The 25,441-nt window shown below is 45.2% G+C and overlaps 1 protein-coding gene across 1 annotated transcript; it reads left to right on the forward strand.

Moving 5' to 3' along the window:
* The first annotated feature begins 1,774 nt into the window (after positions 1-1,774).
* On the forward strand, positions 1,775-17,051 carry ZC3HAV1L (ZC3HAV1 like). The gene is made up of 5 exons (XM_039473106.2): positions 1,775-2,214; positions 3,205-3,340; positions 9,251-9,509; positions 11,732-11,857; positions 12,945-17,051. Exons 1-5 carry the CDS (start codon positions 1,847-1,849, stop codon positions 12,971-12,973), a joined length of 918 nt encoding a protein of 305 aa, XP_039329040.2. The 5' UTR covers positions 1,775-1,846; the 3' UTR covers positions 12,974-17,051.
* Positions 17,052-25,441: the final 8,390 nt, after the last annotated feature.

Here is a 25,441-nt window from a genome sequence, read left to right on the forward strand (position 1 = left end):
GCAAGTACTTTACTTGGGAGATGATCCTAAGAAACACTGGCAGAAGAATGGGGAGGTGGGACAGGGAGAGGAAGGCAGACTGTGTGGGGAGTGCTGATGAGGAGGTGTGGCTGTGGACAAGTGGGGCTCAGGTCCACTGAGGAAACCTTGGGAGACCGTGGCATGCACACCTCCAAGTGGTTCCACATGAGGAATAATGAGTTGGGTTGTCTGAACCATTACTGGGGAGGAACAACTTTCCTGCACCCTCTTTTTTTTTTTTTTTTTTTTAACAGTCCAGAGTTGTTTTTTTTTTTTTTAACACCTATTATGCCATGAATTCACAGGCAGTAGGTTCCAGCAGATCAGGCTCCTTCCCATTGGTTCTCACAAAGCACGCTTCTCTGGGCGGAGCAGGCTGGTGCTTCAGTTGAACCCGGGTACCTTTCTCTTTGGCTCCTTTTTCTGATCATTTTCCTTCACACATTTTAGGAAGCTATCTCGGCTCTTAGAGTGCTTGATGTGCTCAATACGCACATTAATTCTCTTGGCAAGAATCTTGCCCTTAACTTGTCTGTTTACAACAATGCCAACAGCATGCTGGGTAACACTGTAGACGCTTCCAGTTTTGCCATGGTAACACCTGTGGGGCGTTCCTTTTTGAACAGTACCCATTCCCTTGATGTCTACAATATCACCTTTCTTACAGATTCCCATATACGTGGCCAAAGGAACAACTCCATGTTTTCTAAAAGGCCTAGAGAACGTGTATCGAGTGCCTCTCCTCTTTCTCTTTGTGTTCGTCATTTTGGCGACTTACTGGAAGATGGTGGTTCCAGCCGAAAGGCCCTGCACCCTCTTAAGTTCAGTTCAGAGGGGCTGCAAATTTAACTGACAAGAGAAAAAATATATTTGTAAATGGGAGTGTACAAAAGAAGTGATGATAATTTATATGTCTAAATTAATAGAGGAGAGAGGGGGGCAAAAGGCTCCTATGGGAAGAACAAAGGGGTTTCTAGGGGAACAAACAGGAGAAAAGGAAGTTTGTGATCATGTGAACACTTGTATCACATCTCAATTCAGACTAGCCACCTTCCAAAAGAGCTCAGCAAGGCGCCGCTGCGTGGCTCACGCCTGTAATTCCAGTGCTCTGGGAGGCGGAGGCAGGTGGATCGCTTGAGGAGTTCAAGACCAGCCTGGGCAACACGGGGAGACTCCGTTTCTGCAAAACAAAACAAAAATCATGGTGCGAACCTTCCGTCGCAGCTACTCAGGAGGCTGAGGTGGGGGAGGATGGCTTGAGCCTACGAGTCCCAGGCTACAGCGAACGACGATCGCGCCACTGCACTCCAGCCTGGGCGATAGAGACCTCGTCTCCGAAAACAAAACAAAAAATAACATAAAATAAAATACAACAACAACAACAACAAAAAAACCCAGAAGTGCTCAGCAGCCACATGTGGGTAGCAGCCACCTCCCCTGAAGCAGCCCGGCCACTCACCTCCTACCACCTTTTACCCATTTTGCCTTCTCCGCAGGCCTCCCTGGCACTACTAGTTGTCTTTTTGGCGAGTCCTTTGTGACTCCCACTGTACAAGCCCCTCAAGGCCAGGCCTCGTCCTGAACAGTGCCCGGGCAGAGCAGACGCTCTATCAACGCTGTCCCCGGCTGCGTCCGTGTCCAGGGGATCCGCAGGCGCCGTACCCTGCTTCCACGCCCCTCGCCCGGCCTCCCGCAGGCCCACCCCTCGCCAGGCCCAGGCCCACGCCCACCCCCGGGATGTTCGCTGGAAATCGTGGACGTGACTGGGAGGAGCCTGCACGTCCCGGCTCTCGGCGCCGCGCGCACAGGGCCCGCGCCAGCGACCATGGCGGAGCCCACGGTGTGCTCCTTCCTCACCAAGGTGCTGTGCGCCCACGGCGGCCGCATGTTCCTGCGGGACCTGCGCGGCCACGTGGAGCTGTCGGAGGCCAGGCTCCAGGACGTGCTGCAGCGCGCCGGGCCCGAGCGCTTCCTGCTGCAGGAGGTGGAGACGCAGGAGGGCCTCGGGGACCCGGAGGCCGAGGCGGCGGCCGGCGCGGTGGGCGGTGGCGGCGGGGCCTCCGCCTGGAGGGTTGTGGCCGTGTCCTCCGTGCGCCTCTGCGCGCGCTACCAGCGCGGCGAGTGCCAGGCCTGCGACCAGCTGCACTTCTGCCGCCGGCACATGCTGGGCAAGTGCCCCAACCGAGACTGCTGGTGAGAAGGCGGCAGCGGCGGCCCGGGTGGGCGGGCGGGGACTGTGGGCGCAGGCCGCGGGCCTGGCCGTCCGGCCGGAAGCGGCGGCGACTGGAAGGGGGCTTCGTCCCGAGCGGGGCCGGGGCCGGGGGCACGGGACTGAACCGGCCCCTCCCGCAGGCCCGTCCCCGGGCGGCCTCCCCTGCGCTCCCAGCCGCGGGGCGGAAAGGCGCGAAGGTCCGCTCAGTGGAGACCTCTCAGCCGCCCCCGCCCCCCGGATTCTGCGCGACGCAGCCGGGTTCAGTCCTGACTGACTTTGGAGTTCGCTTACTCCGGTGATCTTTGGCGGGAGGTGGGGGACGGGGGCATCCGAGGATCCCATGAGATCTCTGGACTGTTTAACCGGAAATCGCCCGTTCCCCCCGTATCCACACACTTCTGCAGAAGCGGGTCTGCGCCCTCTAGGTTTAACAGCGCGGAGCCAGCCTGACCCAGGAAGCAGGGCTGGATGGCTTGGGTGAGGCCGTGTGGTTCCTGACTGCCAGAGCTGGGGTTCCCGGCCGCCTCCTGACTCCAGACTCTGCTTCACATCCCTGAATTTTCCTCGGTTGTTCCCCTCCCCCCCAACCCCAAAGTGGAGACGCTGGGCATAGGGACGCTTTCTTTTTCACGTTGGTGGACCGTGGGAATGGGCCGCTGTCTCCGGGGAGAAGGCCGAGTGCGGTCGCCTACAGAGCAGATGCGCACCCTCGGGCGAGGTGGGCTACACGGAGAGAGGTGCCCTCGGCTTCAGAGCACCCCGACTGACAATTCACATGACCTTGGGAGAGGAGTTGCTTCAACCCAACTTCCTTGTTTTCTTTCCATCAGTGCTTATTAGGCCATACTCTCCATGGTTTCATGACAGTTACTCAACTTCACATGTATTAAATTGAAAGCTGCTCAAGGCAAGGAATTTGACAGACTGGTCCTTCTTCACCGGGCATCTGACCGAGGTCTCTGTTCTCCTAGGTCTACCTGTACCCTTTCCCATGATATCCACACACCTATCAACATGCAGGTCCTGAAAAACCACGGACTTTTTGGCCTCAATGAAGCCCAGCTTCGGATCCTGCTTTTGCAGAATGACCCCTGTCTTTTACCAGAGGTGAGTCACCAGTCACCCTCAGGTCACATTTGTTACAAGTACTTTCCCCATTTTCTTTTGGCTTTAGATATTAGTTTTAATTGCTCTGAAGCAACATGATTCCCTTTCAAATGTTTTAAAGGTACCCACTATAATTGCTATCGTGGCAAAATAGTATGTTTCTGATTAGCTATACAGAAAAGAAGTTTTTTTTTTTTTTTGAGATGGGGTTTCGCTCTTGTTACCCAGGCTGGAGTGCAATGGCGCGATCTCGGCTCACCGCAACCTCCGCCTCCTGGGTTCAGGCAATTCTCCTGCCTCAGCCTCCTGAGTAGCTGGGATTACAGGCACGTGCCACCATGCCCAGCTAATTTTTTGTATTTTTAGTAGAGACGGGGTTTCACCATGTTGACCAGGATGGGCTCGATCTCTTGACCTCGTGATCCACCCACCTCGGCCTCCCAAAGTGCTGGGATTACAGGCTTGAGCCACCGCGCCCGGCAGAAAGAAGTTTTAAAAACAAAATAGTACAAATCCCAAGAGCGATTTGGAACATCAGTGAAGACCACCAGTTAAACACAGGGTTTTCTAATCTAGCACAATGATGCTATCATAGACACCTCCACTTTGCCAGAAGAGGAGTGGGAAGAAGGGAAGACGTTGAGAAAACAGGACAGTTCATAATTGCGGCCTGATTTTAACTCTAAGGCGTTTCAGAGTCTAGAAGGGAAGAAAGCCACAAGGCTAGAGAGAAGAGCTAGAGCCTTTGGTGCAGGTGGCAGAGGCTGCTCTCAAGGCAGCAGCAGGTGTACCAGAAGGCAGTCCTGGAGGCGATCTTCGGAATCAGTAGGTTTCCTCCTGACATGCATGATCTGTTTCATTTCTTTGAGCACTGAAACAAGTCTAGTATGTCATGGTTGTGAGCCAGATGCATTCCAACCAACCATGTTGCCCAAAGTAGATCCAAGCAGTAGCTGGAGCAGGTTATTGGCAGGAAGGGCGAGGAGGGTGGCCGAAGCTGTGAGGCTGGGTCCAGTCCTTCCTCTCTCCGAGAGAAGGGGTGGTGCCACTGCTATTAGCCTTTTAATTTTTTTTTTTTTTTTTTTTTTTTTTTGAGATGTAGTTTCGCTCTTGTTGCCCAGCTGGAGTGCAATGATGCAATCTTGGCTCACCTCAATCTCTGCCTCCTGGGTTCAAGCAGTTCTCCTACCTCAGTCTCCCAAGTAGCTGGAATTATAGGCATGTACCACCACGCTTGGCTAATTTTGTATTTTTAGTAGAGATGGGGTTTCTCCATGTTGGTCTGGCTGGTCTCGAACTCCTGACCTCAGGTGATCCACCCTCCTCAGCCTCCCAAAGAGCTGAGATTATAGGAGTGACCCTCGTGCCCAGCCTGCCTTTTAATTTTATAGTACTTTTTGATTCACGGAAGTTTAATATTTTTATTTTGTCAAATCTATTGAATCTTTTTTTGGTGTGCCCTTTTTTGGGGTGTATCCTGGGCCCAGCCTTACCTTTTCATGTTAGACTCCTTCAGTGTTTTGTGAGCAGCTGATGGGTTGGCAGAACATACAACAGGAGTTTCGCTTTCCCCCCTCCACCTCCACCTGTCCTCATCACCTGGGACGGGAAGTAGGTGACATGTGGTACAAAAGGTGACTGTATGGACAGCAGAGACCTTGGAAACATACAGTGCATGACACAAGAATGGTGCCCCATGTTTGTATGAAATGCCTGATGATTGCTTTTACCACTCAATAAAAAAAGACAGTAGACAGATATGTAAAGTTTCATGCTGGTGCGTTAACGGACAAATTTCTAGAAAAATGGAGCTCATCAAAATGAATTCAAGAAGCAATGGAAAGCCAAAATAGTCTCGTAAAAAAATTTAAAATAAAAGCATCAAACCCCAAAGCGTTAGTTAAAAGGCTTGTACAAGAAAACATCCGGCTTATATAGGGTTTTTTTTATTTTTTTTTTATTTTTTTGAGACAGGGTCTCTCTCTGTCACACAGGCTGGAGTACCTCAGCCTCAGCTCACTGTAGCCTCTGCCTCTCAGGTTCAAGTGATTCTCCCACCTCAGCCTCCTGATTAGCTGGGACTACAGGCATGTACCACCATGCCCAGCTAATTTTTGTACTTTTTGGTAGAGACGGCGTTTTGCCATGTTGGCCAGGCTGGTCTTAAACACCCAATCTGAAATGAACACCCTGCCTTGGCCTCCCAAAGTGTTGGGATTACAGGCACAAGCCACTGTGCCTGGCCAGGCTTATATAGCTTTATGGTTGAATTCTATCAAATTTTTTCCTTATTGAAGCATAGCTGATAAATAACCATTTTTATTTATAGTGTACATTTTTATTTATAGTGTTTTATTTACATTGTGAATTGATTGCAACGATTAAGCTAATTAGCATATTACATAGCTATTATTTTTTGGTGTGGTAAGGACAGCAACTTTCAGGTATACAGTAGGTTATTGTTAACTACAGTCATCATGCTGTACAGTAGATTTCCAGAAGTTTATCCTAATCGAAACTTTGTTCCCTACGACCTACATCTGCCCATTCTCCTGAATTCTAACAAATCTGTAAGGAACAGGCAGTTCTAATGTTTGGAATAGGTCTAGGATCTATTTTCCATGATCTCCAATACATTCTTGAACCACTGTCATACCAATTAGTTTATATTTCATTTTTAAGGTTTATGTGTTAACTCTTTTGGAGATGTGGTCTCACTCTGTCATCCAGGCTGGAGTGCAGAGACAGGGTTTCGCCATGTTGCCCAGGCTGGTCATAGCTCACTGCAACCTCCACCTCCTGGACTCAAGCAGTCCTTGTGCTTCAGCCTCTCGAGTAGCTGGGACTACAGGTGTGCACCACCACACCCAGCTACTTTTGTTTTGTTTTGTTTTGTTTTGTTTGAGACAGAATCTTGCTCTGTCGCCTAGGCTGGAGTGTAGTGGCGTGATCTTGGCTCACTGCAACCTCCACCTCCCTCCCTGGTTCAAGTGATTCTCCTGCCTCAGTCTCCCGAGTAGCTGGAATTGCAGGTGCTTGCCACCATGCCCAGCTAATTTTTGTATTTTGAGTAGAGATGGGGTTTTGGCATTTTGGCCAGGCTGGTCTTGAACTCCTGACCTCAGGTGATCTGCCCACTTCAGCCTTCCAAAGTGCTGGGGTAACAGGCGTGAGCCACTGTGCCTGGCCCCCAGCTACGTTTTTTTTTTTTTTTTTTTTTTTTTTTTTTTTTTTGGTAGATCGAGTCTTGCTCTGTTCCCGAGACTGGAGTGTAGTGGTGTGATCTCAGCTCACTGCAACCTCCGCCTCCCAGGTTCAAGCAATTCTCATACCTCAGCCTCCTGAGTAGCTGGGACTAAAGGCATGTGCCACCATGACCAGCTAATTTGTTGTATTTTTAGTAGAGATGGGGTTTTGCCATGTTGCCTATGTTTGCACATGTTGCCCTGATCTCAAACTCCTGAGCTCAGGCAATGCGCCTGGCTTGGCCTCTCAAAGTGTTAGGATTATAGCTGTGAGCCACCATGCCTGGCCTACTTAAAAATTTTTTTTGTGGAGACAGGGTTTTGCTGTGTTGCCTAGGCTGGTTTTGAACTCCTGGACTCAAGCAGTTTGCCATCTTTGGTCTCCCAAAGTGCTAGGATTATAGCCGTGAGCCACTGTGCCTGGCTAATTTTGTTTGTTTCATCAATTCATGTTTCTTTTCCAGATAAGCTTTAGAATCACTTATTGTTATGCATAGCTAACCAACAGCAACAACAAAAAAATAGAATCACTTAAATTCCTAAAACTATTTTACAGGAATTCTTTGAGAGGGGTAGAATTTGCATTAAAGTTATGAATTTATTTTAGAAAGTTGGCATCACAATTATAAATAGGATGCCATTTCGTTTGAAACCAGGTCATCTGTGTCTTGTAGGATTTCCCACATTTTAGATTTGACTGATTACATTCCTGTATTACTATTTAACATGTTCCTGTATCCCTCAAATTTTGATCAGATTTAGGATTTATTTTATTTTATATATATATATATATATATATATATATATATATATATTTTTTTTTTTTTTTTAATTTTATTTTATTTTTAAGATGGAGTGTTGCTGTATTGCCCAGGCTGGAGTGCAGTGGCACAATCTTGGCTCACTGCAACCCCCACCTCCGGATTCAAGTGATTCTCCTGCCTCAACCTCCCCAATGGCGGTGATTACAGGCGTGCACCACCACTCCTGGCTAATTTTTGTATTTTTAGTAGAAACGGCATTTCACCATGTTGGCCAGGCTGCTCTTGAACTCCTGACCTCAGGTGATCCTCCTGCCTTGGCCTCCCAAAGTGCTGGGATTACAGGTGTGAGCCACTGTGCTTAGCCAGGATTTATTTTATACCAAGAATTTTCTTACATGTGAAGCATTGTTATGGTGACTCACCATCCCACTTGCCTGGGACTGAGGGGTTTCCAGGATGTCAGACTTTCATGGTAAAACCTGGACAGTTCGGCTGGGCACGGTGGCTCAAGCCTGTAATCCCAGCACTTTGGGAGGCCGAGGCGGGTGGATCACGAGGTCAAGAGATCGAGACCATCCTGGTCAACATGGTGAAACCCCGTCTCTACTAAGAATACAAAAAAAAAAATAGCTGGGCGTGGTGGCGCATGCCTGTAATCCCAGCTACTCAGGAGGCTGAGGCAGGAGAATTGCCTGAACCAGGGAGGCGGAGGTTGCGGTGAGCCGAGATCGCGCCATTGCACTCCAGCCTGGGTAACAAGAGTGAAACTCCGTCTCAAAAAAAAAAAAAAAAAAAAAAAAAAATCTGGACAGTTCTATTTCCTGTTGTGTCACATCAGGAGGCATATAATGTCAATATAATGTCATCTTTGTGTGTGAGGTTAAGACTGATGTGTGGTTTCAGGGTCAACAGCCATCATGATCCATCATTATGAAGTTCCCCATCAGTGTGGTCTTGGTTTGTCTGGGATAGACCCAGTTTGTATTAGTTGTCCCAATGTGATTATTAATAGTGCTTCCTTGCACCCAAAAAAGCCCTTGTCTGGATCATAAATTATATCTTTGTGCCACCCCTTGAAATTGGTTTCCCTGGAAGCAGAACCTGAGATAGGGATCCAGGTCCATGTGATTTTTTGGGGGGCCAGCTTTTCAGGAAAACCCAGTATGGGAGTGAGAGAAGCAGGATCTAAGGAAGGAAAAGCTACAAGCAAGTAAGGTCTGGCCCTGACTTGATTCATGGGGAACTGTGGAATTAACATCACAGTGAGTCTGGCTTTGAGGCACTCCAGCATTTTTTTTTTCCAGCTCCATCTAAGTCATTCATTGGCTACAGGCTTTGGAGGCAGGGGACAGGTTAGTTGAGAGGGGCAGCTGTGAGTCATGAGCAGCCAGCGCCTACAGCACCTGGAGTGTGATTAGCACCACTACACTATCGTCAGGCTTTCACCCAAAGATTTGAACAGCCACTGGTGATCAGAAGATGTCATTTAGTCTTCACTTAGCTAGAGAAGCTATATATTGGCTTAAAAGATAAAGTGAAAACTAATATTGGCTGGGTGCAGTGGCTCATACCTGTAATTCCAGCACTTTGGGAGGCTGAGGTGGGCAGGTCACCTGAAGTCAGGAGTTCGAGACCAGCCTGGCCAACATGGCAAAACCTCATCTCTACTAAAAATACAAAAATTAGCTGGGTGTGGTGGTGAACACCTGTAGTCCCAGCTACTCAAGAGGCTGAGGCAGGAGAATCGCCTGAACCCAGGAGCTGGAGGATGCAGTGTGCCAAGATTATGCCACTGCACTCCAGCCTGGGCGTCAGATCGAGACTCCATCTCCCCCCAACCCCCAACAACAACAACAAAAAAGAAAACTAATATTTCAGATGTTGCCTCATTTCTGTACCAGGTCTGTTTGCTCTACAACAAAGGGGAAGCTCTTTATGGCTACTGCAACCTCAAGGATAAATGCAACAAGTTTCACGTGTGCAAATCCTTTGTCAAGGGAGAGTGTAAACTTCAGACCTGCAAACGGTCCCATCAGCTTATCCATGCCGCATCCTTGAAGCTGCTGCAGGACCAAGGATTGAATATTCCAAGTGTTGTGAATTTTCAGATAATATCCACCTACAAGCATATGAAGCTGCACAAGATGCTTGAAAATACAGGTAGGAATATCCAAGGAGGAAGGAGAACTATCAGTGATAGAGTTTTGGGATGCTTCACTGTAAAGAATAAGAACAGTAACGTGAAAGTGAGTCTGAGGGTGAAGCAGTTCCTATGTTAATCTCAGCTTTAGTCTTGGGAAAGTTTGTAACAGTCAACATTTTATTGTATAGAATAGTGACCCTAACCAAAGGAGGGAAGGGATGGAGTATATCTTTAGCACTGTGACTGCCAGTCATTAGAATCTGCCGAAGTCATTGAAGAGTAGTTTGTTGGTAATTTGGAGGTCAGGAAGTAGTTAGAACAGTTTTAACAGCATGGTTAGGAAAAAGAGGAAGGAGATGGGCCAGTGACTAGAAAAGTAAGATTAATGCAGGATGGCTTTCTTTTCAGAAATAGAATTTTTTGCTTTGTTAGTTTTTTGTTTGTTTGTTTTTGTTTTTTTGAGATGGAGTCTCGCCTGGTTGCCAGGCTGGAATGCAGTGGTGCGATCTCAGCTCACTACAACCTCCATCTCCTGGGTTCAAGCGATTCTCCTGCCTCAGCCTCCTGAGTAGCTGGAACTACAGGAGCCCACCACCATGCCCAGCTAATTTTTGTATTTCTAGTAGAGATGGGTTTTTACCATGTTAGCCAGGGTGGTATCGATCTCTTGACCTTGTGATCTGCTTGCCTCAGCCTCCCAAAGTGCTGGGATTACAGGCGTGAGCCACCGCACCTGGCCTGCTTTGTTAGTTTTTAAGTAATTTTAACGACATTACAGAACAATTTGGAAAATAGAGACTAGAAATGAAAATTGGATATGATTTTGCTCACTCTGATCTACTATACTTGTTAAAATTTTATTACAGGCCCTTCAGTTCTGTTATATACAGACATGAATCCAGTTGTGGTCAAAGTACATGTTAATCTAGTATCTTAAATTTCCACTTTATACAACATCATACATATTTCCCCATATTGCTAGGAATATTGCATATTCCCATTATAAATATATTCCCTTAGTCTCTCAGTCATTTTTGTGGTTTTGGAGACAGGATCTTGCTGTGTTGCGTAGGCTGGAGGACAGTGGCACAGTCATGACTCATGGCAGTCTTGAACTCCTGGGCTCAAGTGATCTTCCTGCTCAACCTCCCTAGTAGCTGGGACTATAGGCACAGACCATCATGCCCAGCTAATTTTTTAATTTTTCTTGTGTAGGGACATGGTTTTGCTATGTTGACCAGGCTGGTTTTGAACTCCTGGGCTCAAGTAGTCCTCCAGTCCTGGCCTCCCAAAGTATTGGGATTACAGGTGTGAGCCACTGCACTTGGCCTTGAGTAATTTTTTTAAAGTCTACAAAGTGTGGTTTGGTGTTCTTTTCATTATAATGCATTCAGTTACTTATTCTGTTAGATTTGCTGGCACCTCAAAATCAGTGGGTGATGGGCTTACGAGAATTGCTGTTGGGAAAAGTGAATCACCGAAGGTGGAGTTGCTGAGCTTTTACCATGGGGTTTTCATGTGTTGGGATGTTAGTGTCAGACACAGTGAGGGCACATAGAGAGGGTTCTGCATATACAGTGTCAGAGGCTGTTTAGGGTGGCAGGTACCACCCTAAACACCTGGTGGCAGTTTTCTTCTACCTTCAGCTATGTCTAGGGCCTGTCGTTGTCTTCATCTGGTTTTGTTTGGTGAGTCTCTCCTGTGATAGAGTGACTTTCCGCTTACGATTTTTTATACACACACACGTGTGCACACACACACCACAAACACACACACACACACACACACACACACACACTTTTTTTTTTGAGATGGAGTTTCACTCCTGTTACCCAGGCTGGAGTGCAATGGTGCCATCTTGGCTTACCGCAACCTCTGCCTCCTGGGTTCAAGCAATTCTCCTGCCTCAGCCTCCTGAGTAGCTGGGATTACAGGCGAACGCACCATGCCCAGCTAATTTTTGCATTTTTTAGCAGAGACGGGGTTTCACCATGCTGACCAGGATGGTCTTGATCTCTTGACCACGTGATCCATCCGCCTCGGCCTCCCGAAGTGCTGGGATTATAGGCGTGAGCCACCGCGCCCGGCCCACACACACTCTTTTAAAATCCAGAAGACATGAACTCTCCAAATCCAGGTGTTGGGAGTCTTGTCTGATGTCTGGTTAGCTAGGCTGTTGATCCCAACATAAAATGAAACTTGGGGAGTATCTTAGGAAAACTTATCCCTTTCTTTGTAGGTCATTCATCATCTTCTTCTGAGTCTTCACAAGGCCTTGAGAAGAAAGGAGTGCATGCAGCTGGAGCTGCAGAAGCTGGTCCTCTGACTTCTGTCCCTGCTCAGTCGGCCAAGAAGCCCTGCCCAGGTAAACCTTAAAGGAGGTCAGTGAACTAAGAAGCAGCTTGTACAGCTTGGAAGATCAGAAAACAAGGCTTCTGTTTAGCTTTAATTTGTAACCATTCGTTCACTTAATTGTTGATTGGTAACGGTCATAATAATATCTACCTCACCGTGTGTTGTGAGAAGTAAAGAAGATGGAAAAGGAGAAAATGTCCTTCTGGAAGTATACAGTCAGGCATGGCTGGTTGGGGATGGGATTGGGCATTGAGCAGGCAAAGAGAGGCTAAAATTGAGCGCAGGTGGGGCCAGTCAGGGCGAGTGCTGAGGATGGCAGCTTCTGCCTGCGGTGCCTGGTGCTTTCCTCAGGCCGGGTGGATGGAGCTCTGCTGACATGTGGTCCACCGTTGTTTTTCTCATTTTATATTGAGGCAATCATAGAGTACCTTGCACACATTTTTTTTTTATATACTTAATATGGCTTCATAATTATCTTTCTATATTTGTTCACATCATACATAATCATGTTTTTGCACAGATACATTAATACGTCATAGTTTATTTAATTGCTTTCCTTTTCTAACAATTTTTTTTTTAGATGGTCTTGCTCTGTTGCCCAGGCTAGAGTGCAGTGACGTGATCTCGGCTCACTGCAGCCTTGACTTCCTGGGCTCAGGTGATCCTCCCACCTCAGCCTCCTGAGTAGCTGGGACTACAGGTATGCACCACCACGACTGGCTAATTTTTTGTATTTTTTTTGTAGAGAGGGGATTTTGCCACGTTGCCTAGGCTAGTCTTGAACTCCTGGGCTCAAGCGATCTGCCTGCCTCAGCCTCTCAGAGTGCTAGGATTACTGGCATAAACCACTGCACCCGGCCTCTCTAACAAATTTTGAATATAACTCTTGTCTTAAAATCTGCAGAATGTTGAATTTTTCAAGCTCTTCTTTTACTTTTGTTTAGCTTATAGGTGCTAAAGGATACTGTCATTTGCCTTTTTACACTATTTGTATGAGTGAATGGTTTTCTGGTGCCTGCTTTCTGATTGTTCTTATTTTGTCATTTTATATTTGACCTTTTATTAACGGGGCCCTCCTTTACGCCGATGTGGGGCAGCCTTTAATGAAGCTCCACAGTTTTCCTAAAAGGATGTCAGCGGTACTGTGCTTGGATGATATTCAATTTCTCGAGGTCCATCCTCAGCCAGCACTACAGAGTATGTAACCTTTGTGTTCTCTCCAGAGACTTGTACCTCACTCTGTGTACTCTTCATCTCTTACTGAACTTTTACCAAAGCCCAATTGCTATAGCTTGAGGGATGCGTAGTTCATCCATTCCTTTAAATCGTATCCATTCTTTCTGTGGATCAGGATGGACCATCAGAAGTCTGTATACCTCCCCCCTTTCATGAACACTTTCCCCTTTCTCCCTTCCTCCACTGCTCTCCACCTACCCAGCTGTGCTCATTGAGTTACATTTCAGTATTTTGTGGTTTATTTTCATCAAGGGGTACCACAGGAAGCAGCTTTATGAAATTAAATTTGTTCCGTTTATTGTAGTTATTCCCAAATGTCATTGTGTAAAGTATCGTTGTTTTTTTTTTTTTAATTCAACTGTCCTGCAGTAACATAACATTTGAGAAACAGAGACAGTGTAATAAGTCTTCATAAAGCTAAATTAATGTAGAGAAGTTTTTGTCATGAAATGCTGTCTTTCAATTGGGGGAAAAGCAAAAATGTCCTTTTTCAATTGAGAAATTGCTGTGTTTCCTCCTAATGGATAGTAAGAGTCGTGAACTTGTGTTGACCTTTGTACTTTCATTGTCAACAATATGTCTGAAAGCCCTTACATTCTACATATTTTGTCTTTTCTCTAGTCCAGATTTCTCCTGGTGATAATTTTTTAAAAATATTTTTACATTTAATTATTTCTACGACTTACACTTATCACTTTGCTGTGTATATTTTTGTAGTAAGCTATCTTAAATCCTTAATGGAAACAGTGTAGGGGATAAATACATTTCCTTTACGTTGAGAGACTTGGTGGCTTTTTCCATGTTTATGTTCTGTTTTTATATCTTATCATTATGCTTGTATCTGTGAAGTTATTGGTCCTCTGTAATCTTTGTTGCAGTATTTTACTCAGTTCTATAATAGTCTGCTTTAATCTTAGTTTTGTTGGTATTCATTCTGTAAAATGTTTTATGTAATCATGCCTGTCTTTCTCTAATTTTCATCTCATGATTCAGCTGTTACTGCATTACAGTTGGAGAAGAGTTTTCTTTGGTGATTTTTTGGGGTTTTTATGTAAAGTCGCATGTCTCTAGACTCTATAAATTCAACATAGTCTAAATTGAATCACAAATTTTCCACTAGTCTTGTTCCTCCTTTTATTTTCTTGTTTTTGAATGTCACCACTATCTACCTAATGACATAGACAAAAGCTGTAAATTGTCCTATACTTTTCTTTCTTTTTGTTCCCTGTGTCAAACCGGTAACCCAGTGTTGGAGAGATTTTCCCCCTCAAAAGCCTCTCAAATATTTATCCTTCTCTGCCCGTTTCTTTCCACCCCTTACACACGGCCTTGTTTCAAACCCTCATCACCTCCCTGCGTGTATTCCACAGATGCATACCTCAGTGGTTTTCAAGTTAGGTGTTAATGGGAGTTTTTGGAAAAGGTGCCCTGTTCCCCCACTGCAGTGATGGTAACCCTATTTCTTTTTTTTTTTTTTTTTTTTTTTTTTTTTGAGACGGAGTTTCGCTCTTGTTACCTTACCCAGGCTGGAGTGCAATGGCGCTATCTCGGCTCACCGCAACCTCCGCCTCCCGGGTTCAGGCAATTCTCCTGCCTCAGCCTCCTGAGTAGCTGGGATTATAGGCACGCGCCACCATGCCCAGCTAATTTTTTGTATTTTTAGTAGAGACGGGGGTTTCACCATGTTGACCGGGATGGTCTCGATCTCTCGACCTCGTGATCCACCCGCCTCAGCCTCCCAAAGTGCTGGGATTACAGGCGTGAGCCACTGCGCCCGGCTGGTAACCCTATTTCAATGTTTAATAGAATAGGCTTTGTGGATTTCACTGGTCTCCTTATACGCTCTTTACTTTTCCTGCCTTCCATCTGGCTGCCTGATGTTTTGAAAGCAAACTAATCATACTGCTTTTTTCCTGCTGAAACTTTCCTTGGTCCTCAGCATGCAGGGTAGTAGTCATAAACTCACATGCCTGCAGGGACTAGAAAGGTGAGTTAAATGGATGAAGTGGACTGGATGCAAGAGAAATGGGGGAAGGGGGAAGTGCTGTGGCAAACTGTCTCATCTAAAAAGGACACCTGCCTCTCGTATCCATGTGGGAATGTGGGCCCACTTTGTCATACTTCCCAGTGTTTTTAAACGAAGCTGGAAATTCAGATTGTTACGAGAAATTTTCTGATTTTTGAATTATGACTTCAGTCGAGTTTTAAAAATGCTGACCAACATTGTGTGTACTTGATCTACTTGGAATTTCTGGAATGTGCTGTTTTGTCTTGTGATTCTCTGTAAATGATGTTCCTTTTTTTTTTTTTTGTCAGAGTCTTACTCTGTCGCCCAGGCTGGAGTGCAGTGGCATGATCTCGGCTTGCTGCAACCTCCGTTCCTGGGCTCAGGTGATACTCCTGCCTCAGCCTCCCAGGTAGCTGAGATTATAGGCATGTGCCACCACACCTGGCTAATTTTTGGATTTTTAGTAGAGATGGAGTTTCACGGTGTTGGCCAGGCTGGTCTTGAACTCCTCACCTGAAGTGATCCACCCACTTCGGCCTCCCAAAGTGCTGGAATCACAGATGTGAGCCACTGTACCCCGCCTGATGTTCTCTCTTTTATAAGTGCCATTCCTTCTTCCTTCTTTCTACCTCACAACCTGGCAAAATTGGATTCTTCAAAATGCCAGGTTGGCCCTTCTTGACTCCAAAAGAGGTGGCTCCTGCAGCATTCTCACAGGCCACACATAGCACTTACTTTATGCTGCAATGCTGTGTATTTTTACTCCCTAACTGTGAGCTGGAACATTATTTATTCTTGGTCATTGTAACACTAGTTAGTGAAGACATATTTTTTGCCATATAATGGATTATACTTTATATTTGAATCCATGTGAATCACTATCATATTGGTCTTCATTGTTTTTCCTCCTTCCCCTACTTTTTTTTTTTTTTTGAGACAAAGTCTTGCTCTGTTGCCCAGACTGGAGTGTAGTGGCACAGTTATAGCTCCCTGCAGCCCTGATCTCCTGGGCTCAAGCCATTCTCTTGCCTCAGCTTCCCTAGTAGCTGGGACTATAGGTGCATGCCGCCACACTCAGCACATATTTGTAGGTTTTTAGTAGAGATGAGGCCTCACTATGTTGCCTAGGCTGGTCTTGAACTCCTAAGCTCCAGCAATCCTCCTGCCTTGACTTCTGAAAGTGCTGGGATTACAGGCATGAACCACTATGCCTCGCCATATTTTATCCAATATTAGAAAACATTTTTCTCCCCTAAGGAATGTGTTACATAAGGTCAACATCTTTTTAGTGCTTCAATTTGACTTGTCTACATCTAAAGTTAACTCTTTATGACTTATATTTATGATATAAGTAATTCTTTCCATCGAGGGACTTACTGTCCATTATTGTCATGTTTCTTGATTTTTTTCATTACACATGGTTCTTTTTGTCTGGGTTTTATATATGCCTTATTAAATTGATTCTTGGCTATTTTATATCTGCGTTGCTATCAGCATGGGAATCTATCATTAGAAAGCTATTAACTTTTAAAATATGTATCTTTTGATGGTTGTCTTTGTTCTAAGAGTTTTAGATGGTCTGTTTGCTATTTCTGAATATAAAATCATAGATATTTCTATTTTGTTCTTGTGTTTCATAAAATTATACTTTTTTTTATATTTCTTCATTACATATGCAGTTAATTGTTGGTTTTAAAACAAACGTTCTTTGTTAGGATAACAGAAATAACATCTTCTTGTTTGTTGGAAGCTAAAAGCTTGATAAAAGGAATTGGTACAATCATACTTTTATCACTTAAATTGCCTAATATGATTATATTAAGCATTTTTGTAATATCAAAATATCCTTAAATTGCTGAGCTAAAACTCTACCTGGTTAGAGTAGATGATATTTTAATGTATTATCTTTCCTATTTGCTATACATCTATATATTCACAAATAAAATTCATTTATCTTTTATGTGTGTATGTAGTAATTTCCTTTTTATTTTTACTGGCATATGGTCAGAGTATAAATCTTAATTCTAAGTACTGTCTGGAGTTTTTGTCAGTTGATTTGTAATGCCAGTTTTATTTCAAAAATAATGTATTTTGGAATTACTCTGTTATTATTTAGAAATATTTTTCTAAAATTATTTTTTGAAAATATAATATATAATTGTGGAAAATTTGGAGAGTCCAGGAATATATGAAGGAGGACGTAATAATCACCTCTTAATACCACTGCATAATCATTCTTAATGCTGTAGAGTATTTTTTTCAGTCTTTTTTTTTTTTTTTTTTCTTGAGACAGAGTTTCTTCCTGTCACCCAGACTGGAGTGCAGTGGTGCAGTCAGAGCTCACTGCAGCCTCTGCCTCCCAGGCTCAAGTGATCCTTCCACTTCAGCCTCCTGCGTAGCTGGGACTACATGCATGTGCCACCATGCTCTGCTAATTTGTTTGTATTGTCTTGTGGAGACAGAGTTTTGTCATGTTGTCCAGGCTGGTCTTCAACTCCCAAACTCAAGCGATCCACCTGCCTTCCAGGTGGAGTCCCGGCTTCCCAAAGTCCTGGGGCTGCAGGTGTGAGCCACCAGGCCCAGCCTTTTTTCAATCTTTTTTGTGCATGTGTCCTTAAATATTGAAGGTATGCTATACATACAATTTTACACCATTTGGGATTGATACTATTTTGTAAGCATTTCCCTATGTAATTGAAAGCATTTACAATTACATGCAATGGTTTAATTATATTTTAAAAGTATTATTTAATAATAGTTTTATTGTTAGATATTTGTCGTTTGTAACATTTTATTTTTATTTTATTTTATTTTATTTTTTGAGACAGAGTTTCGCTCTTGTTACCCTGGCTGGAGTGCAATGGCACGATCTCGGCTCACCGCAACCTCCACCTCCTGGGTTCAGGCAATTCTCCTGCCTCAGCCTCCTGAGTAGCTGGGATTACAGGCACGCGCCACCATGCCTAGCTAATTTTTTGTATTTTTAGTAGAGACGGGGTTTCACCATGTTGACCAGGATGGTCTCGATCTCTCGACCTCGTGATCCACCCGCCTCGGCCTCCCAAAAGTGCTGGGATTACAGGCTTGAGCCACCGCACCCGGCCAACATTTTATTATAGTACATAAATCTTTGTCTGAATTTCCGATTTTTTTTTTTTTTTTTTGAGATGGCATTTTGCTCTTGTTGCCCAGGCTGGAGTACAATGGTGTGATCTCAGCTTGCTGCAACCTCTGCCTCCCGGGTTCAAGTGATTCTTCTGCCTCAGCCTCCCAAGTAGTTGAAATTACAGGCATGCACCACCACACCCGGCTAATTTTTTGTATTTAGTAGAGACAGGGTTTCACCATGTTAGTCAGGCTGTTCTCAAACTCCCGACCTCAGGTGATCTGCCCACCTCAGCCTCCCAAAGTGCTGGGATTACAGGCATGCGCCACCGTGCTTGGCCAATTTCTGATTATTTTTTGGAACAGATTTTTAGATGCAGCTATACTGTGCCAGAAGATAGGAATAGCATAGAGACTCAAAAAGACTTTCAAAACTGCCTTCCAGAATAGCTGTACCCAATTACACTCATTGTCAGCATAGGAATCGCCTGTCTCAGTACACTCAATAGCTTGTGTTAGAAAGCACATTCCCAGGAAAGGCACAGAATATATTTTGTTTCCTAAAGGGTTCTTCTGGACAGATATTTAGAAAAATACATTTGTATTGATTTTGACTTACTTATACAACCCAGTGCTATATTTTAATGTTTATTATACAATAACATGATTAAATTATGTACATTTTCTGATGTTTTTGTTTAACTGAGATTTCCTTTTGGATTTACATTTGCATTGTCAGTTTTGTTGGTGAACCGATCACGCCTTTATCTTCTAAAGGTAATATTTTATTCTCATGATGCCTCATGGTTGCTCACTCTCAGATATATATCTCCTAGATACATCTTCAGTTTACTCAGAGGAGATACTGCCTTGTCTGGCTTATATAGCAAGCTCCCAGTTTAATGAAGGAATGTCTGCTAATTTGAGTTGACCCTACCTGCTTTCAGGATAAACTTGGGAAAGCCTCAGATACAACATTTCTCTGTCTCAAACTTTTCTACAGGTTCATATTCATAAAATCAAACCAGAAAACATGAGTGGATTGTTCTGTTGCTTGTCTGGGTAATGGAGACTAGAGGAGAGTTCCTATCACAGCTCCTCTGACAGTACGGCCTGCCATTCTCTCCCTCTTCTCCACTTAAGACTCTGAAGAGAGTCCACTGAGTGTCTAGGACTTTCTAAGTCAAAGATACAGGGACAATCAGGACTCACACAAGAGTGTAATTACAGACGAAGGTAGGTCAGGTTATTTGCAGCAATGAGCAACTCCCAAGTCTCATGGTTTACAACAACAAAGATTTATTTTTTACTTGTGTTGATGATGGTCGACTTCAGCTTTGTTCCATGTCATTTTCACTTGAGACCCAGGTTGACTGAACATCCCCCACCTGAACCAGTGCTGATGTCCTGACAGGGGAAGACTGCAAGCTGGCTTTTCAAGCATCTATTCTCATTGCATTGGCCAAAGCAAGTATTATGGCTACCCTGTGTTCGACAGGGTGGGGATGAATAATCCTACATGGAAGGGCACTGCAGGTTACATGACCAACTTAATGTTGATGGACAAGGACAGTAACACGCCCTTAGGAAGGGGCAGTGAATATTTTTAACATAATGCAGTTACCAAGGAGGAAGCTCAGGCAGGTGGCCTTTCTTGTGCTGCCTTGGGGAGGCACAGTTCTTTTTAAGGATGCTGTAGAATTTCTGATTGTTTACTTTTATTGTCTCAACCAAAAAGCAGCAACATTGCCAATGTGTTGACAACCGAGGTCAACCAAGACACCACAGGGTTCTAGTTTCTGGCCAGAGGGACCCAGACCAGCACTGAGCTCCTAATTTAGGAAGAGTGTGGGTGAAGGGCAGAGCCGACAATCCTTCAGACTTGGGTATGGCTTAGGCCAGGGTGACCAGCTATCCCCATATGCCCAGGATGGAGGGGGGTTCCTGGAATGGTGTGAGGCACAGCTGAGGCATTCTTTGTGCTGCCTCATTTCTGCAGTAATGCAGACTTCCTTTGAAGCAGAGTTGAAGAGGTGAGCTGATGCATTGTGGCAAGCATTTACAATCCCTGATTGAATTTGCAAAGCCTGAGAAGTTTGTGTGTGTGTGTGTGTGTGTGTGTGTGTGTGTGTGTGTGTGTGTGTTGTGTATTAGAAAAGGAAAAGCTTTATTTATTTTATTTGAGACAGAGTCTCACTCTGTCACTAAGGCTGGAGTGCAGTGGCGCGATCTTGGTTCACTGCAACCTCCACCTCCTGGGTTCAAGAGATTTTTTTTTAAGACAGGGTTTCACCATGTTGGCCAGGCTGGTCTTGAACTCCTCACCTCAGGTGATCTGCCTGCCTCAGCCTCCCAAAGTAATACTGAGATTACAGGCGTGAGCCATCGCGCCTGGCTCAAGAGATTCTTATGCCTTGGTTTCCCTGTTAGCTGGGGTTACAGGCATGTGCCACCACACCCGGCTAATTTTCGTATTTTAGTATAGATGGGGTTTTTACATGTTGGCCAGGCTGGTCTTGAACTCCTGACCTCAAGTGATCTGTCTGCCTCGGCCTCCCAAAGTGCTGGGATTACAGGTGTGAGCCACTGCGCCTGGCCAGAGAATAATTTTTTAAATGTTCATTTGGCTCTGATAACTAAAAATATATGTGTAAGAATGTACTTGATGACCTTAAGGATAATTAAAAATAGGGTGCCGCTGCCTACCTGGTTACAAAAAATCAAATCAAATTTGTCTAATAAAAGACAGAATAAGCAAGCAAACAACAGCAAAATAGAGCATCCAAAACAAAGTAACAGAAATAGGACTAAACATACCAATTATATACTTTCTCAGCCAATGCTTGTAGTTGCAGGCTGTAGAAAACAATTCTGGTTTAAGTAAGTCAAGGAATTTGTTAAAAGAATATTGGCTAGCTCACAGACTCTGAAGAGCTGTAGAGGAAAGCTCGGAGGCTGTGCTGCTGGAAACGAGTTGTGCTTAAGAAGTTAAGAAGTGGGTCCATTAAGACACTGGGGGGTGGGGGGCAGGCGCGCTGGCTCTCGCCTGTAATCCCAGCACTTTGGGAGGCTGAGGTGGGCAGATCACAAGGTCAGGAGTTCAAGTTCAGACTGGCCAACATGGTGAGATTCCCATCTCTACTAAAAAATAAGACAAATCTGGGCATGGTGGCTTGTGCCTGTAATCCCAGCTATTTGGGAGGATGAAGTAAGAGAATTGCTTGAACTGGGACCTGGGAGGCAGAGGTTGCAGTGAGCCGAGATCACACCACTGCACTCCAGCCTGGGCTACAGAGCCAGACTCCGTCTCAAAAACAAAACAAAAACACCGAACGGGATGCCGTAGGCGGCATTGCCGGGAAGAGGGATGTTGCATCCTGAAAGCTGAACTGCTGCCACCCAGTGTCCAAACGATTCTGTACAATCTTTGGGTTACCAGCTTCTGATTCAAAGTGAGAGAGTTTGGAGTACAGCATTGTGGGGTACAGCATTGAGGGGTAGAATCTCTATCATGTCACTCTGCCCCAGCTTTGAGGGAGGATGAGAAAGTACTGGAATTTCCAGCTTCTATAGTGGGAGATGGGCTCCGCTTCAGAGGAGGTGAACTTGTTCAACACATGAGGGTTTAGAATGACAAATGCCGACGCCATTTCATTGCTTTGGCATGCCAACATCATCATACATGCAGTTTCGCTCTTGTTGCCCAGGCTGGAGTGCAGTGGCACAATCTTGGCTCACCACAACCTCTGCCTCCCGGGTTCAAGCAATTCTGCCTCAGCCTCCCGAGTAGCTAGAATTACAGGCATGCGCCACAACCCCCCGCTAACTTTGTATTTTTAGTAGAGGCGGGGTTCCTCCATGTCGGTCAGGCTAGTCTTGAACTCCTGGCCTCAGGTGATCTGCCCACCTCAGCCTCCCAAAGTGCTAGGGTGACAGATGTGAGCCAATGTGCCTGGTGGGGTGTTTCTTCACACCCTTCTGAATCTTCTAGATTTTCTGTAATGAGCATGCATTATTTTTAGCAGAGAAAAACACTCAAAATAGAAGATGCTCAAAACATAAACAGACAAATTATGCCCTATTCCTGGTATTCTTCAATCCAACTTGGCCTTACCTTGTTGAAATCAATGCCTCCAATGTCATGCTGGGGATGATCCCGTTCTAAGGGTCCATTTGCATGGCTGATCTATTTTCCAGTGCCCCCTTCTCAAGAAAGATGCCATCTGCCTCCTGTGGAAATGGATATTGCTTATTCGTATGATGAGGATAACAAAGACGTGGATGAAGCTGGAAGCCATCATTGTCAGCAAAGTAACACAAGAACAGAAACTCAAACACTGCATGTTCTCACTCATAAGTGGGAGTTGAACAATGAGAACACAGGGACACAGGGAGGGGAACATCACACACCAGGGCCTATTGGGGGGGTGGGGGACTAGGGGAGGGAGAGCATTAGGAGAAATACCTAATGTAGATGATGGGTTGACGGGTGCAGCAAACTACCATGGCATGTGTTTACCTATGTAACAAAGCTGCACGTTCTGCGTTTGTACCCCAGAACTTAAAGTATATATGTAAAAAAGAACTAGATGCTACTTCTGAATCACTTCAGGAAGTCCTATAAAGAACGGAGTCCTATAAGGAACCATAATATGGGGGACAGTCAATGCCAACCCACAGGGACCTTTGTGGCATTGACCATTTCCCATATTATGGCTCACTGTAGGGTTTATGTTTCTATTTCTGAGTGAGAAAATAGGGCAGGGAAAGTTGGCAGATGGCCGGTCAAGATCCAGAGCTGCCTTTTTTTTTAGATGGTGTTTTGCTCTTGTTGCCCAGGCTGAAAAGCAACAGCTCGATCTTGGCTCACCACAAGCTGGGCCTCCAGGATTCAAGCAACTGTCCTGCCTCAGCCTCTTGAGTAGCTGGGATTACAGACGCGTGCCACCATGGCCGGCTAATTTTTTGTTTTTAGTAGAGAGGGGGTCTCTCCATGTTGTTCAGGCTGGTCTCACATTCCCGATGTCAAGTGATCCACCTGCCTGGCCTCCCAAAGTGTTGGGATTACAGGCGTGAGTCACCTCGCCTGGCCAAGATCCAGAGCTTCTTGAGACACCGTCTTCTTCATCACTGCTGAATGCCAGTGGTTCAACATCCAAAGGACTTCCTCATGGACCGGTGCGGCAGCTTCTCCCCAGCCCCTCCTCTGTTACCAGCTTTGGGATAAGCATTCTTTTCCATCCCACCCTGAACCTCCATGTGTGCCAGCCACTGCCCCTAGTTTTTTGAGAAGGTTTGCACTTCCAAGGACTTCCTAACCATCGCGTAACTGACTGTGGTGCCGGTCCACCTGGCCCTGCCCACCGGTCTGTGGCAAGAAGGAAAATCGTAGCTGAATTTTACAGGTGAACTGCTGTAGGTTTGTCCATCTCCCACTGCTCCACGCTGGAGTTTGTAAATAACAAAACCTGGCACTTCTTCCATTGAAAATGTTCGCTGCTCCCTCTCCTATCAACTTGGATGAAGATAGTTGTTCCAGCTCCATGGGCAAGGTCAGCCTCCCTGTGATTCCAACCACAGTGGCTGATACTCCAGGAGCATCCGGTATGTATGGCTCTGAGAGGTTGGAACGAAATCCAATTTACCCGTCAGCACTGTCCTCCTGCCTTTTTTTTTTTTTTTTTTTGCCTCTGGAAAGAGGCAGAGTTTATGTCTGCCCTAAGAAATCTCTATTTTTGACAGATGAAAGGCTTATATTTGCTACCAACACTTCTGCTACAAGTGAGGAGAAAACAAAGAGAGATTATATGTCTTACAGACATCTGAGTATTTTACCCATGTAGGAGCCAGAGCTTGTTCAGAAGCTCCTCTGCACCTTCTTAATGATAACTCTATGTTACAAAATAACTCTATATGCTTTGTATACACTGGGCGTTAAGACAATCAAACTCCGTTTTTCCCTATTCGGAAACATTCTATTTTTATTTGTATCTGATCTTTGGGGTTAGTGTGTATTGAACATATCCATTTAAATTTTCTGTGTCCTATGGCCTCCCTGTCAAGCAGCTAGTGATTTATAAATAAATACATAAGTGCCTTGAAGATTCTCATCATTGGTGGAACTATGTTATGAGTTTTTCTGTAATGGGAGCAGTCCTAACCCACATTACTATTTTGGGAGTTGGAACTACAGATGCATATATATGCTGCTCATCTTCTGCCCTCTCACCCCTCTGGATTATCTTGATTCTACTAATATGCTAAAAATATCTGTCCCCAGTTTTGCTCACCTCCCAAACCGCTTCTCGTACTTTTTGCTTCAGTCCATGTTGGCCAGACCGCTCTAAGTCTGACAGCTTTTGATATCACAGTACAAGTTGCTGATAGCCATACCCAACTTTAAGTCTCAAGGGAGAAGGAAGCAACTCACCAGAATAAATGAAATTACTCCACATCGAAATTCATGTCACTGTTCCTGAGGCTGTAAAGTGGTCCGCTTCTGCAGCCTGAGCATCATTCCTGGTTTTTGGCTTTGGATGACTTTTATTCAAACTAGCGGCTACTGGTTTAGTCCTGTCAGTGGTTCCTCGTGTCGGTCTTGAGTCTGCCAGTGGCTCAAACTCCTCTTCTTTTTTCCGTAGTGACCCTGTTTGCCTTTTGTGCTCAGCCCTTATTCTATCAGAAGTGACAGCCTTGGCGGATCACAAGGTCAAGAGATCGAGACGATCCCAGCCAACATGTGAAACCTCGTCTGCACTAAAAATACAAAAATTAGCAGGGCGTGGTTGGTGGTGGGCGCCTGTTGTCTTAGCTACTCAGGAGGCTGAGGCAGGAGCATTGCTTGAACCCGGGAGGTGGAGGTTGCAGTGAGTTGAGATCGCACCATTGCACTACAGCCTGGAGACAGAGCGAGACTCCATCTCAAAAAAAAAAAAAAAAGTGATAGCCTCTTTGAGTTACCCACAACTGAAGCCTACTCACTGGCCTGTTTTAAAATATAGATGTAGGTTTTGTTTTATTCATAGTTGGTGAGGCCAAAAGATTAGGAGAATTGCCATGGAAAAGATAGTTTATTATAGCTCCCAAGAGGAGGGGGCAAGCCATGCTGTGCAGGGCCACATAAGAGAACACTAGGCCGGGCGCGGTGGCTCAAGCCTGTAATCCCAGCACTTTGGGAGGCCGAGGCGGGTGGATCACGAGGTCAAGAGATCGAGACCATCTTGGTCAACATGGTGAAACCCCGTC

The sequence above is a fragment of the Saimiri boliviensis genome, chromosome 10 (genome assembly GCF_048565385.1).
Source record: "Saimiri boliviensis isolate mSaiBol1 chromosome 10, mSaiBol1.pri, whole genome shotgun sequence".
Classification (NCBI taxonomy): domain Eukaryota; kingdom Metazoa; phylum Chordata; class Mammalia; order Primates; family Cebidae; genus Saimiri; species Saimiri boliviensis.